Source organism: Saimiri boliviensis, chromosome 8 (genome assembly GCF_048565385.1).
Source record: "Saimiri boliviensis isolate mSaiBol1 chromosome 8, mSaiBol1.pri, whole genome shotgun sequence".
Lineage (NCBI taxonomy): Eukaryota > Metazoa > Chordata > Mammalia > Primates > Cebidae > Saimiri > Saimiri boliviensis.
This window is the reverse complement of record NC_133456.1, coordinates 114,877,096-114,892,218: the sequence shown is the minus strand read 5'-3', so window position 1 is coordinate 114,892,218 and position 15,123 is coordinate 114,877,096. Positions and strand designations below refer to the sequence as shown.

The window sequence follows — 15,123 nt, the reverse complement described above, 5'->3', positions numbered from 1 at the left end:
TCTATAATCCCAGCACTTTGGGAGCCTGAAGCAGGAGGATTGCTTGAGCCCAGAAGTTCAAGACTAGCCTGGGAAACATGGTGAAACCCCATCTCTACCAAAAAATACAAAATATTAGCCAGGCATGATGGTGTGCATCTGTAAGACCCAGGCAGGAGAATCACTTGAGACCAGGAGTTCAAGTCCAGCCTGGCCAACGTGGTGAAACCCAGTCTCTACTAAAAATACAAAAATTAGCCAGGCATGGTGGTGCATGCCTGTAGTCCCAGCTACTCAGGCAGCTGAGGCATGAGACTCACTGGAACCCGGGAGGTGGAGGTTGCAGTGAGCTGAGATTGCATCATTGTACTCCAGCTGGGCAACAGAGCAAGACTGTCTCAGAAATAGTAATAAAATTGTGTTTAGTGAATGACTATTTCAGGAACCACTGAAGTTAGTTGTCCTGTAGACTGGACTGGCCCATTTGTGTCTGCAGGGCTGAGGGAGCAAAAGCCTGCTCTGTCTCACTCTCTATTGCACTTCCGTTTTTCTTGGTAGTCACAGAAGGAACACTTACAAGAGCTTATGCACTGACACTGGTTCTCCCAGGACGCGTGGCTAGAGTTTCCTGTACAGAGCATGTAGGGTGACCCGCTTTTTATTCTGCGGAACCCTCTGTTGCATTCACAGTTCAACATGGTCCCTTCCTTGTAGGCCAAGGCTTTGAACGTGGCATATGTGATCTTCGGCGGGTCATCATCACAGAGCTCTGCAAAGAAAAAGTGAAGCCTATTAGGAGCTCAAGAGGCCCCAGGCAAGTACTCACACATTTGATCCCGTAATGACTTAATCACCTATTTCTCACTTTATTTAAAAGATTTTATGCCCCACTTTTTGCTAGAAAGGAACTAAGGCTGCTACCGTTGTCCTTTAGAAGCCCTTGTGTCAGAGCTGGCTCAAAAGTTACGGACAAGCAAGTTCCTCTCCAAAGCACAATGTATTTCAAACCTGATGAGTAGAAATTCATGAGGTTTTATTCTGCATTTGCCTCATGTCAAGCAAGTGTGGAAAGAGAGAGGAGGGCCAAGAAATGTGGAGGAAGGAAGGAGCAAAGTTATGTCTATTTAATTAAGGGACAAAATGTGTCTGTGCAAAATACTTTTAGAATATACGAATTGTTAGACTTTCTATAGTTAATGATTCTGTGCCATAATTTTGAGAAACATACAGAGAGTGCTTCACTGAATATCTGGCAAACAGGAAATGTGTATTTCTCACCCACCTGCCCACTTCTGAGTTCACCAAATACCTTCTTACATTACGAAGACCCTACCCTCCCTCAGCCTGAAAAATGGACTCTGGTGTCTCACTAAGGACATCAGCAGTAATGGTCAAACATCAAACTATGAAGGGGAGACATGGCAGAGGTCTAATCAGAAAAATAATTCCATTGCATACTTGGCAACAAGTTCTCTGCTTCCAGAGATTCGATTTTGGGGGGAAATATCACATGCTGGATAACGGAAGTGGACGGGAGATGGCAGGGACAGGAAGAGATGGGAAAGCAGGAGTCTGTCCGGGACCTCTCCATCAATGGAAGCCCACAGGGTGGCTGGTCAGGCTGTTGGCTGTACTCATGGCTGTGGTTTGACTGGTTGTGTATTAGTTGTTCAGGTTGAGTGAAGCTTCTCTGCGCCCTTAGACTCTGCTTAGCATCTTTCTTGTATTCTGGAAAACCGTCTCCATCCAATGGCTCAGGATTCTTCCTGACTCCCCTAAGAACTGAAGGTGAGGAAGCTGGATACAGTGGCTCATGCCTGTAATCCCAGACCTTTGGGAGTCCAGGGCAGTGGATCACATGAGGTCAGGAGTTGGAAACCAGCCTGGCCATCATGGTGAAAACCACAGTCTCTACTAAAAATACAAAAAAAGTAGCAGGGCATGGTGGCATGTGCCTGTGATCCCAGTTACTTGGGAGGCAGAGGCAGGAGAATCACTTGAACCCAGTAGGCAGAGGTTGCAATGAGCCGAGGTCATGCCACTGCATTCCAGCCTAGATGACACAGAGAGACTCTGTCTCAAAAAAAAAGAAGAACCGAAGGTAGGGAGAAATCAGACAGCTTGGCCATCTCTAGCCAACAAGGAACTAAGCAAAAGCAATTAGAAATTACAGTGAAACAGGCAACATAAGCACTCAATAAATTTTGGTAATCCCATGATAAGGCAAGAGTGGCCGGCAACATGGTGGGAAGGGAGAAAGACAGATTTCTAACTTCTAGCTCCAGCAGCTTACAAGCTACATAGTTTTATTGTTTTACTTCTCTAAGGCTCAGCTTCTTGGTGTAATAATAATTTTACGCCGGCACGGTGGCTCACACCTGTCATTCTAGCACTTTGGGAGGCTGAGGAGGGCGAATCACCTGAGGTCGGGAGTTCGAGACCAGCCTGACCAACATGGAGAAATCCCGTCTCTACTAAAAATACAAAATCAGCTGGGCATGGTGGCATGCACCTGTAATCCCAGCTACTCGGGAGGCTGAGGCAGAAGAATCACTTGAACCTGGGAGGTGGAGGTTGCAGTGAGCCGAGATTGTGCCATTACATTCCAGCCTGGGCAACAAGAGCAAATCTCTGTCTCAAAAAACAAAACAAAACAAATAATCATTATTTTATTGACTTAACAATTACAGAAAATAATATACTAAAGTAACTTGCAAAAAGCCCAGAAAATAATAGGCATGGAATAGATGGTAGCTGTGTTCCTTTGCTTTTTCTCATTGTCCAGAAAAAGAGAATGGTAATTCAGATAGAGACTGGACTGAAGTTTACCTTAACATTTAACTCCTGCAAAAGGAGAATCGTTTGAGCCTGGGAGGTGGAGGTTGCAGTGAGCTGAGCACCCCAGCCTGGGTTACAGAGTGAGTGAGACTCTGTCTCAAAATGAAAAAAACCCCAAAAAACCAGACCTCTAAAATGACCCAGATTTTGGAATTAGCAAACAAGGAGTTTAAAACAATTGTAATAAGTATGCTCAATGACTTAAAGCAGAGGTCAGTATGCTATGACCTGCAGATTTGCTACCATTTATTTTTATAAATAAGGTTTTATTGGAAGAAAAACACATTTATTTACATTGTGTCTATGGCTGCTTTTCTGCTATAATGGCAGAGTTGTATAGTTGCAGTGGAGATTATATGGCCAGGTGGCCTGAAATATTTATGCTCTGGCCCTTTCAGAAAAAAAATTGCCAAGTGCTAATTTAAAGAAAAAATGGTTATAATGAGTGAAACGATAGAATAATCTCAGTATATAATGAAAACTATTAATTTTTTTTTTTTTTTTTTTTTTTGAGAGGGAGTCTTGCTCTTTTGCCCAGGCTGGAATGCAGTGGTGCAATCTTGGCTCACTGCAGCCTCCACCTCCCAGGTTCAAGTGATTCTCTTGCCTCAGCCTCCCAAGTAGCTTGGATTACAGGCACGTGCTACCACACGTGGCTAATTTTTGTATTTTCAGTAGAGACAGGGGTTTGCCACGTTGACCAGGCTGGTCTCAAACTCCTGACCTCAGGTGATCTGCCTGCCTTGGTCTTCCAAAGTGCTGGGATTACAGGCACAAACCACAGTGCCCAGCCAATATTTTTAAAAATAAGAAAACTAAAAGCTACAATATCTGAAATGAGCCCAGCCAGGGCTTGAAGGCAAATCAATAGAAATTGTCCAAACTGATGTACACAAAAAATTTGGAAAAGAATAGATCTTTGGTATCCTGTGAGACAGTATCAAATAACCTAACCTACATTTAAGTGAATTTCCAAGGAGAGAAGAGAGAAAGAATGGAGCAGAAAAAATATATGAAGAAATAATGGCCAACATTTTTGGAAATTTGATGACAAATAGTGACTTACAGATCCAGATGTTCACTACACCAAGCAGGATACATATAAAGAAAAGCACATCTAGATACATCACAGCTAAACTGCTGAAAACCAAAGATAATGAGAAAATCTTAAAAGTGGCCAGAGGGAAAGGACACATGCCTGCAGGGGAACAATGAAGAATACTGAGTGACTTCTCAACAGAAACTATGGAAGACAGAAAATAATGGCACAACATATTTCATGTTTTGAAAGAAAAAACCTGTCAGCCTTGGATTCTACCTAGAGACAATATCCTTCAAAAATGAGAATGAATTTAGTATATTTTCAGATAAAAGAAAGAGAATTTGTTATGGCACATCTGCAGTATGCTAAAGAAAAATTTTCAAGCAACAGAGAAATTACAGTAGCTAGAAATATAAATCTACCGGAAACAACGAAGAACACTAATAAATACTTAGATAAGTGAAAAGATCACTTTTTCTTTTTAATGTCTTTGAGAGACAACTGTTTAAAACAAAAATAATACTATGGTACAATGGGTTCTATTGAACATGTAAATGTAAAATATACAGCAGTTCTAGTATAAAAGTTAGGGAAGATGGAATTGTACTGTTTTAGGTTTTTTTTATATCACGTAGAAAATGGTACAATATTAAGTAGATTGTGACAAGTTAAGAATGAGTACTGAATAGCCTAGAGACACCACGAAATAATACTGGAAAGAGTGTCACTGAAAAGAATACTAAATGCGTTTGGCTAGCCAAACTGAAGAGAGAAAAGGAAGAAAAGAGTAATAAAAATAGAAATGGAACAACTAAGAAACAGCAAGAAGGTACACTTGAAGCCAACCCTATCAATAGTCACATTAAACATAAATGGACAAAAATCCATACATTAAAAGACAGAAACTTTCAGACTGGGTTAAACAGCAGGGCCCAGCTATAAGCTGTCTTCAAGAGAACACACTTTAAATGCAATAAAAATGATGGGTTGAGAAAAAAGGATAGAAAAAGATACATGCTACAAAGATAAGCATGAAAAAGCTGGTAGGGTTATATTAATATCAGGAAGTATATTTCAAGATAAGAAACATTATTCTCAGATAACATGATTGTTTACATAAAATTACTGAGGTATCTGCAAAATGGCTACCAGAATTTAGCAAGGTCAGCAATTTCAGTATATATTTGTATCACTTGTAGTTAGTTCTATATACTGATGCAACCAATTAGACAATTAAAACTTTAAAAACAATTGTATTTACAATTACATCAAAAAAATATAAAATGTTTATAAATAAGTCTACCAAAAACTTGAAATACCACTAAACTGAAAACTGAAATATTGCTGAGACATATTTTTTTAAAACTACACAAATGGAAAAATATACAAGGTTTAGAGACTGGAACCTTTATTTTAAAAAATCTGTTCACCTTAAATTGATCAATTAATTCAAGGCAACTACAATTTAAAAATCCAACACTTCTTCCCATGACTAGAGTAAGTTTCCCCAGTATTTGCAAATTCTTCATTTCCTAAAGCTGTACAATCATCAGATGATCAATGTTTGTAAGGATTGGTAATGTAATTTATAATGAGCTTACTTTCTCAGCTATTTTGTTAACTGTATCATCATATAGCCTGTAACTCATTTGTGCTGTTCCATTTTCCTCTGTTCCTTTTATTTTCACTCCTCTTGTAATGTTAGTCTCTTTGTACTGATATCTGAAGGGTTCATTTATGATTAACAATGTTAATATTTTGTCTAGAATAGCAAATATGTTTTTTTCTCATTCATTTGACTGTGGTGGTTTATTTTTTGGTTATACAGAAGTCATATTGAAATATGAAATATAATCTTGTTCTGTTTTAAAAAATAATAAAATAAAAATCCAACATTTTTTAGTAGAAATTGGCAAGTTATTTCTAAAACCTCCTTGGAAATGCAAAAGACCTGTAATAGCTAAGACAATCGTAAAACGGTGTACACATTTGGAGGATTCATGACATCTGATATTCAGGCTTTCTACAAAACGATGAAAATCAACGCAGCATAGTATTGGCATAAGGACAAACAGTAATGACACAGAACAGAAAGTCCTGAAATGGACTCATTCATGTTTCTTCAATTGATTTTTTTTTTTCACAAATAAATGTGCCAAGGAAATTCAATGAGAAAGGGAAAATCTTTTCAACAAATGCTTCTGGAACAAATGGATAAATGTATGAGGAAAAAAAGAACCTCACCTCTTATGCAAGAATTAATTTCATTTTATATATAAGCACAAAGATCTATATACTAGATCTATACATTATAGATGTAAGCATAAAAGGCAAAACTATAAAGCTTTTAGAAGAGATAAAGGCGAATGGCTTTGTAAGTTGGAGACAGGCAAAGATTGCTTATAGAGGAGGCAAAGGCACTAACTATAGAAGAAAAAATTGAAAAGTCTACTCATCCAGAGTCATTAAGAAAATGAAAAGTAAATGATGGACTGAGAGAAATATTTGCAACATATATGTTTGTCACGAATATTTGTGTCCAGAGTATATAAAGAACAACAAAGCAATACTAAAAGGCAAACAGCCCAATGAATGGGTAAGATTCGAAAAATCACTTCCCCAAAGGAGATATATGATTATCAATAAACACTGGAAAGTATGCTTAATATCAGATATCAATAAAATGCTAATGGAAAACCACGATGAGATAAGCCCGTTGGGGAAATGGAGGAAATGGATAAAAGACTGATACACCAAATACTGAGGAGGAAGCAGAGCTACCGGAACTCTCTTACACTACTGGTGGCAGTGTAAGTAATGCAGTTACTTTGGGACACTTACTTGAAAGTATTTGGGCTGGGCGTGGTGGCTCATGCCTGTAATCTCAGCACTTTTGGAGGCTGAGGTGGGTGGACCATTTGAGGTCAGGAGTTTGAGACCAGCCTGGTCAACATGGTGAAACTGTCTCTACTAAAAGTACCAAAATTAACCCGGCATGGTGGTACATGCCTGTAGTCCCAGCTGCTCTGGGGGCTGCGGCAGGAGAATTGTTTAAGCCTAGGAGGCAGAGGTTGCAGGGAGCTGAGGGCACCACTGCCCTCCAGCCTGGGTGACAGAGTGAGACTCTGTCTCAAAAAAAAAAAAAAAAGTATTTTTATTGAAGTTAAATATATACCTACCCTACAATTCAGCAGTTCTACTCCTAGGTATTTAGCTAAGATGTATTTACAGAAAGAGTTTCTTTCTTTCTTTTCTTTTCTTTTTTTTTTTTTTGAGATGGAGTTTCACTCTTGTTGCTCAGGCTGGAGTGCAATGGCCCCATCTTGTCTCTCCGTGACCTCTGCCTCCTGGGTTCAAACAATTCTCTTTCCTCAGTCTTCCAAGTAGCTGGGATTACAGGTACCCGCCACCATACCCAGCTAATGTTGTATTGTTAGTAGAGGCAGGGTTTCACCATGTTGGCTAGGATGGTCTTGGTCTCTTGATCTCGTGATCCACCCGCCTCAGCTTCCCAAAGTGGTGGGACTACAGGTGTGAGCCACTGCACCCAGCCTACAGAAAGACTTCATAAAATATTTATTTAAAAATAAAACTTCTTTCTTTTATTAAGCCCCTTCCATCCTAGGACATAGTAGCTTTATTAATAATAACCAACTCAATAATTAAAATATCCATCATTGGGAGAACAGACAAGTGGCTTATGATATAGTCATACTACAAAAACCACTCAAAAATAAAAACAATGAACTGTTGATACAGGCAATATTAATAAATCTCAAAAATGTTATGTTGAATAGAATAAGCTAGACACAAAATAGTACATACACTTTGCTTCCATTTATATGAAGTTCAAAAAAAGACAAAAGTTATATCCAGAGACAGAGAGTGGTTTCTTGTGGTAGGTGGATATTGACCAGAAGGCAGAAGTAATGAGAACGTTTATGCAGCTGTACACATTTGTCAAAACTCACGAAATTGTATTCCTCAGATCTTTGCATTTCTTTACAAGTAATTTTAGCTCAACAAAATCATGGAGAAGCATACTTAGCAACTATTTTGTAATTATTCATTAGCACAAATAGCCAGGATTGACCTCAGATGCTTTTGGAATCTGAGCTCTCAATCACAAGCCAAGAACATTTCTAAACACATCAATTTGAAAAGAAGCAGACAAATTGTCTTGGAGGCAATTTTGTGCCTTAGAAATGCTTTAATTCCATAATGGTGAGTTTTTCTAGACGAGGTCATGGACATTTTCAGAGTCATTATATATTAGCCTAAGTGTCTGAAGAGGTCATGCAAGGACAAGGGGAAGTTTCAGAACTTCTTATTCTCACAGACTTTCTTTTCATAAAGAAGCTTTCCTGGAATTTAGAAACGTGACACCTCCAGGTCTGTAGCTCAGTAACTACTGAAGAGCGTGGCTGTCCTTCTCCCTGAAAGGCCTTGCCAGGAAGTTCCAAACATCACCTGAAGGCAGCAGGAGGTGGAAGAGTGTGAGGGAAGGTACCCTGAAGGGTTGCTCTTTTTCAAGCTAATGGGAATAAATTTGGGATATTTTTTAGCCCTTCTCAGCATAGTGTTATAAAAGCAGCAACAGAACAGCATCCAAAAAAAGAATAAAAAATTATTTGTCTAAAAGTCTTGTACAGTAATAACAAAGGAGGATTCCATTTCTATAACTCCAAAATGTTAAAATCACCTTTCCCTGTATGATCATTCTTTTATTTTATCATTATTTTTGAGATGGAGTCTTGCTCTTGTCACCCAGGCTGGAGTGCAGTGGTGCAATCTTGGCTCACTGCAACCTCCGCCTCCCGGGTTCAAGTGATTCTCCTGCCTCGGCCTCCTGAGTAGCTGGGATTACAGGTGCCCGCCACCACACCTGGCTAATTTTTGTACTTTTAGTAGAGATGGGGTTTCGCCATGTTGGCCAGGCTGGTCTCGAACTCCTGACCTCAGGTTATGCAGCCACCTCGGCCTCCCAAAGTGCTGGGATTACAGGCTTGAGCCACTGTGCCTGGCCCATTCTTTTATTTTTTAAGACAGCATACAACCGCCTTCATTCTCTAGTTTTTCTCACTAACAATGCTAAAAATTACTTCTCAAAATTCAGCTAGCAAGGCCTTTTCTCTGCCTTCACATTTCCTCCTGTCTTTCTAGACCCACTTCCTGCTTCTCCCAGGGGGTCTGCTCAACATAAACCATTATTTCCTCGAATATTTTCTAATTCCAGCTCTACGCACTCCCCCAGCTCACACCACAAGGGGCCTGGGAGCTTGGGAGGCAGACAGAATGAACAAATTTCCACTATAAGAGCAGCCAAAAAAAAAAAAAAAAAGGTGAGAAAGGGAATATTTTTCTCCCTGTAATATTAAAGTATGGGCACAATTCTGGATGTAGACATCATCTTCTTTTCTGAGAGTGTCTGAAGTGTCTGGTGCCTACAGACTGTGGGGAAATTTGAGATGATCAATTTGGGAGTTGGGGGCATGGGGTGGTAAATGCTCAAGGATTACAAGTTGGGGCTCCCCACTCTGCCCTAGGGTGTTACCCAAAGGGGTTGCCACAGGCTGAGAAGCAGTGGAGTCCCCGTCCACCCTGCCCAGTACCAGGCAACTGAGTGGTACTTAGTCTGCTAGGACTAGCTCATAAACTTGAATGGCACCCTGAGAGAGCCAGGGGTCCCTTGCCCCCCCCCCCATTCCAGGGGCTTTCTGTTTGCTTCAGGGTCTTGGTTGGGTCTTCCTGTGACAGCAGGGATGGAGAGCTAGGGCCTGCCCTCATGGCAGCAGGTTCTAAGTGGGTGACAGGCAGGAGGACAAGTTCTAGGTGGCTTCCCAAAGCCACATTCAGGTTGGACGGAGCTGCTCTTGCACGTGGTTTCTGTGGAGCTGGATTTTCTCTGTTGCACGCATGCCTAGTATCTGTCTCCCCCTTTGCTCCTGAATGGTGGGCTCCACATGGGGCTCTGAGCAGGCTGTATCCCTATTCTGGCAATGAGCGTACTCTGGACACTGTTAAGGTGAGAAGAAAAAAAAAAAAGGAAAGAAATCAGGGCTCCCAGGAGGAGAACCCTGAACCACAGGCTCTGCGGTGGTGTTGCCTTCCTCTTTAGTTTTTGTGCCTTTTATGTGGGCAGAGGGAAAAGAGACAGCCAGCAGTTACCATGAATCCTGAAAACGCCGAAGGCTTTGGCCTGGGACACACACAAGACAGAGTCAGACAGAGCTCTTCTGATGTTGAAAGTATTTCAAATCTTACGCTGGATTTTGCTGTGGATGGTCATTAAACAGACGTGGGCAGAATCCCACCTGTTCCTCACCCTTTTCCACCTCACATCATCACTGCTGCTGAAACGCATGCTCATGGGTGTATCTTTTCTTGTGGATTTGTTGCCTCCAGGAATTCCGAATGCAGTTGAAAGGCAACACCCCTTGGGAGCTTTTGCCTTGTCTGGCTGAGACCTTGGCAATCACAAGTGACAGTGACGGAGAGCCACCTCCTCTGGACTGCATCACAGAACAGGTCTGGGAGAAAGGTGGGTATGAATGAATGACCCTGGACAGTGCTTCTCTTTCCACTGTGAGGTTTCCCATTCAATGGATTGCTAAAGATTCAGCTTCTCTGTCTCTTCGTGTTCCTGCTAGAAAGGGACAGGCCAGCCATTTGTCATCCTCCTGCCATACGTGACCAGAATGACCTAGCCCAGGACAAACAGTGACAGATACAGGGATTCAACCCAGCTTTTCTGACTCTGAGACACCTGCTTTCTCCTTTTGAGTGTTACACTCTGCTCTCAATCACTTATCACTCTTCCCAGAAGGACAAATGTGCAGCCTCTATGTCTTGGATTTCAAATCAAAGATGGGGAACTTGGTGAAATGAGGTGGTCTTTGCCTTCCGTGTCACTATCTGCTCCTCCTGGCAAGAGGCCTTATTATTTTTTGCCACTGAGCTTAAGTGAAAACAAAACAAAACAAACAAACAAGAGGCTCCATTCACAGTAAAGAGAAACACAGCCCGGGCTCGCCAGCTGGCTTCCCTGACGTGGACTAGCCAGCCCTGTTTATCTGATTTGGCCTCATACCCACATCTCCACTCCCCCAGTCTGAAAGCTGCCCCTTTCATTTTTACCACTTCATTATTAGAATTGGAGTGGACCTAAAATTCATTTTGCCCTGAGCTACTTTTGCCTCCCTTGAGTTAACCAGAAATACCCACCCCGGAAGGAGACATGGGGGACAGCCATTTGAGTAGAGAGCGGACGCCACAGCCGAGGAAGAAGGACATCCTGGCTGGCTGCCCCAGAGCCGGCAGGACGGTGCCGAGGTGGTTCCCAGCAGCCTGTGTGCAGATCGCCTCCGACCCTACCCCCTGCCCAGGATCTTGCGGATTGGGATTTGACAGGGCAGGTGTGGATGTGGAGGCTATTTCTTTTCTCTTTTCTTTTTCTGAGACAGAATCTTGCTCTGCCGCCCAGGCTGGAGTGCAGTGACAGCATCTCAGCTCACTCCAACCTCTGCCTCCAGGGTTCAAGCAGTTCTCTGCTTCAGCCTCCCGAGTAGCTGGGACTACAGATGCCGGACACCATGTCTGGCTCATTTTTGTATTTTTAGTAGAGACGGGGTTTTACCATGTTGGTCAGGCTGGTCTCGAACTCCTGACCTCATGATCCACCTGCCTTGGCCTCCCGAAGTGCTGGGATTACAGGCGTGAGCCACCACGCCCGGCCCGTTGAGGCTTTCTAGCAAGCTCCCACACGATGCTGGGGCTGCAGACCCGCAGACCACACTTGAGGTAGCGAGAGTCCCCAGTGAGCAAAGCCCCGGCTGCTGCTCAGTCCCCTCTCCACCTGCCCCTCGGTGAAGACATGACCCCACGCCTCCAGTGCACCGTGAGCGCTGCTGAACGTGCATCCCCAGCTGTTCGTGCCCAGATGCTTCCTCACTCAGCATCTACCAGTCAACAGAACGTCATTGGCTGGAGGAGAGCTGAGTGGGTGAGAAACGTTTGTGGGTTGAGTCATTTTTTTGCCGTTTCTTCTCTGATGTTCAAAGCGAGAGATAACTCACCTGGCCCCTGCAGCCCATGTGAGCAACATGAAAGATAAAGGAAAAAATGGGCTTTGAAAGAATGTGGACCGAGACTGAGATGAGATTATCTGCTCCGTGGATGAATCAAGGTCAAACTGTTTTACTCTTAGCCCAGTCAGCACTGGGTAAAAGGCTTCATCCCTCTTCTCTTCCCTATCCATATATCAGAGCTTTAAGCTCCACTTTTACCCAGTGAAGATTGCAATAACTCACAGAGCACAGGAAATTTCTAGATGAGGATTCACTAAGCTTTACAAGGGACACAGGTGTGCATCAGAAGCTTGGGCCACTAGGTAAAGAGGGATCTGGTTCTTGCTCTAACATGGTTTATCTTCTGTATCAGAATCAGATAGATTCTGGGTGTCAGAGACCCCAATCTTCCTCCTATTCCACTCACTGACTCCCTGCAGTCCCTTCTCATTTCAGGTGCTCTGTCTATAATATGAAATGAAAACAACTCTCCCCAGACAAATTTCACAATCCCTTAAGCTCATTGGCTCCCGGAAGAAATCCCCATGGGAGACTGGAAAGAGGATGTTGGAGCCAGAGGCTATCTTTGATAGTTAGGTGAAGTTTAGTGTTTAATAAGAACTCCAAAGATATGCCTAATCAAAGTTTGTTTCTCCCTTCCTTGGGAAACCCAAAGAAGCAGTTTAGGCCTTATAGAAAGTAAGTGATTTGGGTGCAAAATAAAATAGTGTAAAACATGTTGAAAATCCCTTTTAAAGGTATCATAGAATCTGAGAACTAGAAGAGACCTCAAAGATCATTAGGTCAACCTCTACATTCTATAGATAAGAACACTGAGCCTGTGGTCATTCCACAAGTTTGTGGCAAGCCTTGGATTACCGCAAGCCTTGGTTTATAACAGATTATCAAGTCCCCTGACTCCCAGTTCAATGCTTTTCCAACATCCAGAATCATCATCTTCAGGAAGGAGCTTGCTTTCCCCCTATCTGTTGAAGGTTATCTCTTAAAAAGAGGTGGAGCTATGTCTAAAGTATCTGGGTGCTGGGAGGTGTTTGTGTGATGTTGTGGTTTAGTTCAGATCATTATCTTTGAAGAAGTCAGAGGGCTCAGGCCTTCCACTTGGGGTTATTTACGTAATAACAACTATGATATCTGAGCCTTGCCTGTGTGCTGCTTCTTTGCATATATTACCTTCAATGCTCACTACAGCTCTGAAAGGTAGATATTGTCATCCCCGCTTTACAAAGCAAGAGATTGAGGTTCAGAGAGATTAAGTAAGTTGCCTAAACCACACAGCTCAAGGTGGCAGGACAGAAGTCACATGAAAGTCTACCATTGCTGCCCTCATATCTGTCGTTTAAAAAAATCTCACTTTTACTTTCAGGAAATTCTTTCAAATAGCAAACATAAATGCACACAAAGAAGCAAGGAGGAAGAGGACAGAGTTGTGTAGAAAAGGTTTGTAGAGGCAATTTTCTCTAAGGTTATTTATTATTTGAGAGGAGAGCTATGATATTGGTTAAATCTGGACTTTGTAAAGTCTGGATTCACGTTAAAATGTTAAAAATTACATCTAAAATGACAGAGTGAAGTGAATAACTTATAAGCTATTGGAAAAAAAGAATAAAATAGGATAGAATCTTACTTAAATCAAAAGAAGGGGAAAATGCATAGAAAGAGAAATTAAAAATAAAGAACAAAATAAGATAGTGAAAATTCATCAAACTATCGTAATAATTATCAATGTAAAAGACTAACTCTGCAGTTAAAGAATGTTGGACCATATTTTTAAACATATGCAGTTAAGGCTATTCATAAGAGACATGCTTAAAGTATTAGGTTTGAAACTATAAGAATGGACAGTTGAATCAAAGGAATTATATTAACAACATACTTCAAGGCAAAAGCATCAATAGAAATACAGAAGTCAGTATGTATTGCTAATGGTTCAATTCATCAGGAAAACATAAAAATTCTCTATGTGTATGCACTCAAAAACATTACTTCAAAATATACAAAACAAGCACCAGGAAAATATAACACTTATATACTTCTATGCACCGAATAACATAACTTCAAAATACACAAAGCAAATATTGACAAAACAAGGATACATTTAGAAATCTACCATCACAATGAGAAATTTTAACAATGTCTTCCTTTATGATGGATAGGTCAAAGAGACAAAAAATCAATAAGAATAATCAAATGTAATAAACACAATTAACAAATTTGATTCCAACAATAGCAGAGTCCACTATTTTTTAGAGCATATACATGGGACATTTACAAGGCAGTAGAGGAACTGAAGGCAAGTTAGGGGCATAAGAGTGGGTATCTATGGGGTAGGAAGATGGAAGTCTAGATAAGGAATAAACCCAGATTGAGAATCTGGTCGGTTGGTGTACTCACCTGATGGTTCTTTCTCACTTACTCTCGACTTTCTTTGTTTTTGAACTCCCTCAACTTTCCTTTTCCACTTATCAAAATTTCCCCGTTTGTATTCATCATTTGCTCTCTTTTTTTCTTTTCTTTCTTTTAGATGGAGTTTAGTTCTGTTACCTAGACTGGAGTGTAGTATGTCGGCTCACTGCAACATTCACCTCCCTGGGTTCAAGCGTGTCTCCTGCCTCAACCTTCCGAGCAGTTGAGATTACAGGCACCTGTCACCATACCCAGCTGATTTTTGTATTTTTAGTAGAGATGGGGTTTCACCTCGTTGGTCAGGCTGGTCTTGAACTCCTGACCTCAGGTGATCTGCCTGCTTTGGCCTCCCAAAATGCTAGGATTAGAGGCGTGAGCCAAGGCACCTGGACCATTTACTTTTTTTTCTGTGGTTGTCTCTCTAAGGCTAATTCCCCCACTGTGCACTGTGTCCCCTCCCCCCTTCAATTGCCCACTCTCTGGCAACTCTAGTCTAACCAGATCCCCTCCACCAGCTGATGAACATCCCAGGTATATAAAGATCCCCCAGCAATCAGTCCCCTCCTTTCCTCACAAGTCAGTAACTCCTGAGAATCATGTCTCTCACTGTTTCTACTCCCTGTCTAACCCATCCCATGACCCACCTGCATCTTCTGCTTCCACTGGAACTATTTTTACAAAGTGCATCAAGAAGCTCCTAGTGGGCAAGTCCAGTGGCATTCATTCTCCTCAAAATTTGCTTAGCCCTTGGTTTCTTTCACTTTTCCTTCCTAA

At 41.7% G+C, this 15,123-nt stretch overlaps 1 protein-coding gene and 1 long non-coding RNA gene across 4 annotated transcripts in view; one reads left to right on the top strand and one right to left on the bottom strand.

The window, feature by feature from the left end:
• Nucleotides 1–15,123, bottom strand: part of IL2RA (interleukin 2 receptor subunit alpha) — a 50,612-nt gene that overhangs the window by 12,127 nt on the left and 23,362 nt on the right. For all 3 annotated transcript variants that reach the window (XM_003939041.4, XM_074405105.1, XM_074405104.1), the window contains exon 2: nucleotides 557–748. In XM_003939041.4, the coding sequence (XP_003939090.1) occupies nucleotides 557–748 (192 nt within the window). The remainder of the gene's footprint in view (nucleotides 1–556; nucleotides 749–15,123) is intronic.
• Nucleotides 1–15,123, top strand: part of LOC120367626 (uncharacterized) — a 57,066-nt gene that overhangs the window by 32,930 nt on the left and 9,013 nt on the right. Inside the window, exons 8-9 of the long non-coding RNA XR_005581958.2 lie at nucleotides 694–793; nucleotides 10,265–10,400. This is a non-coding gene — a long non-coding RNA (uncharacterized LOC120367626). The remainder of the gene's footprint in view (nucleotides 1–693; nucleotides 794–10,264; nucleotides 10,401–15,123) is intronic.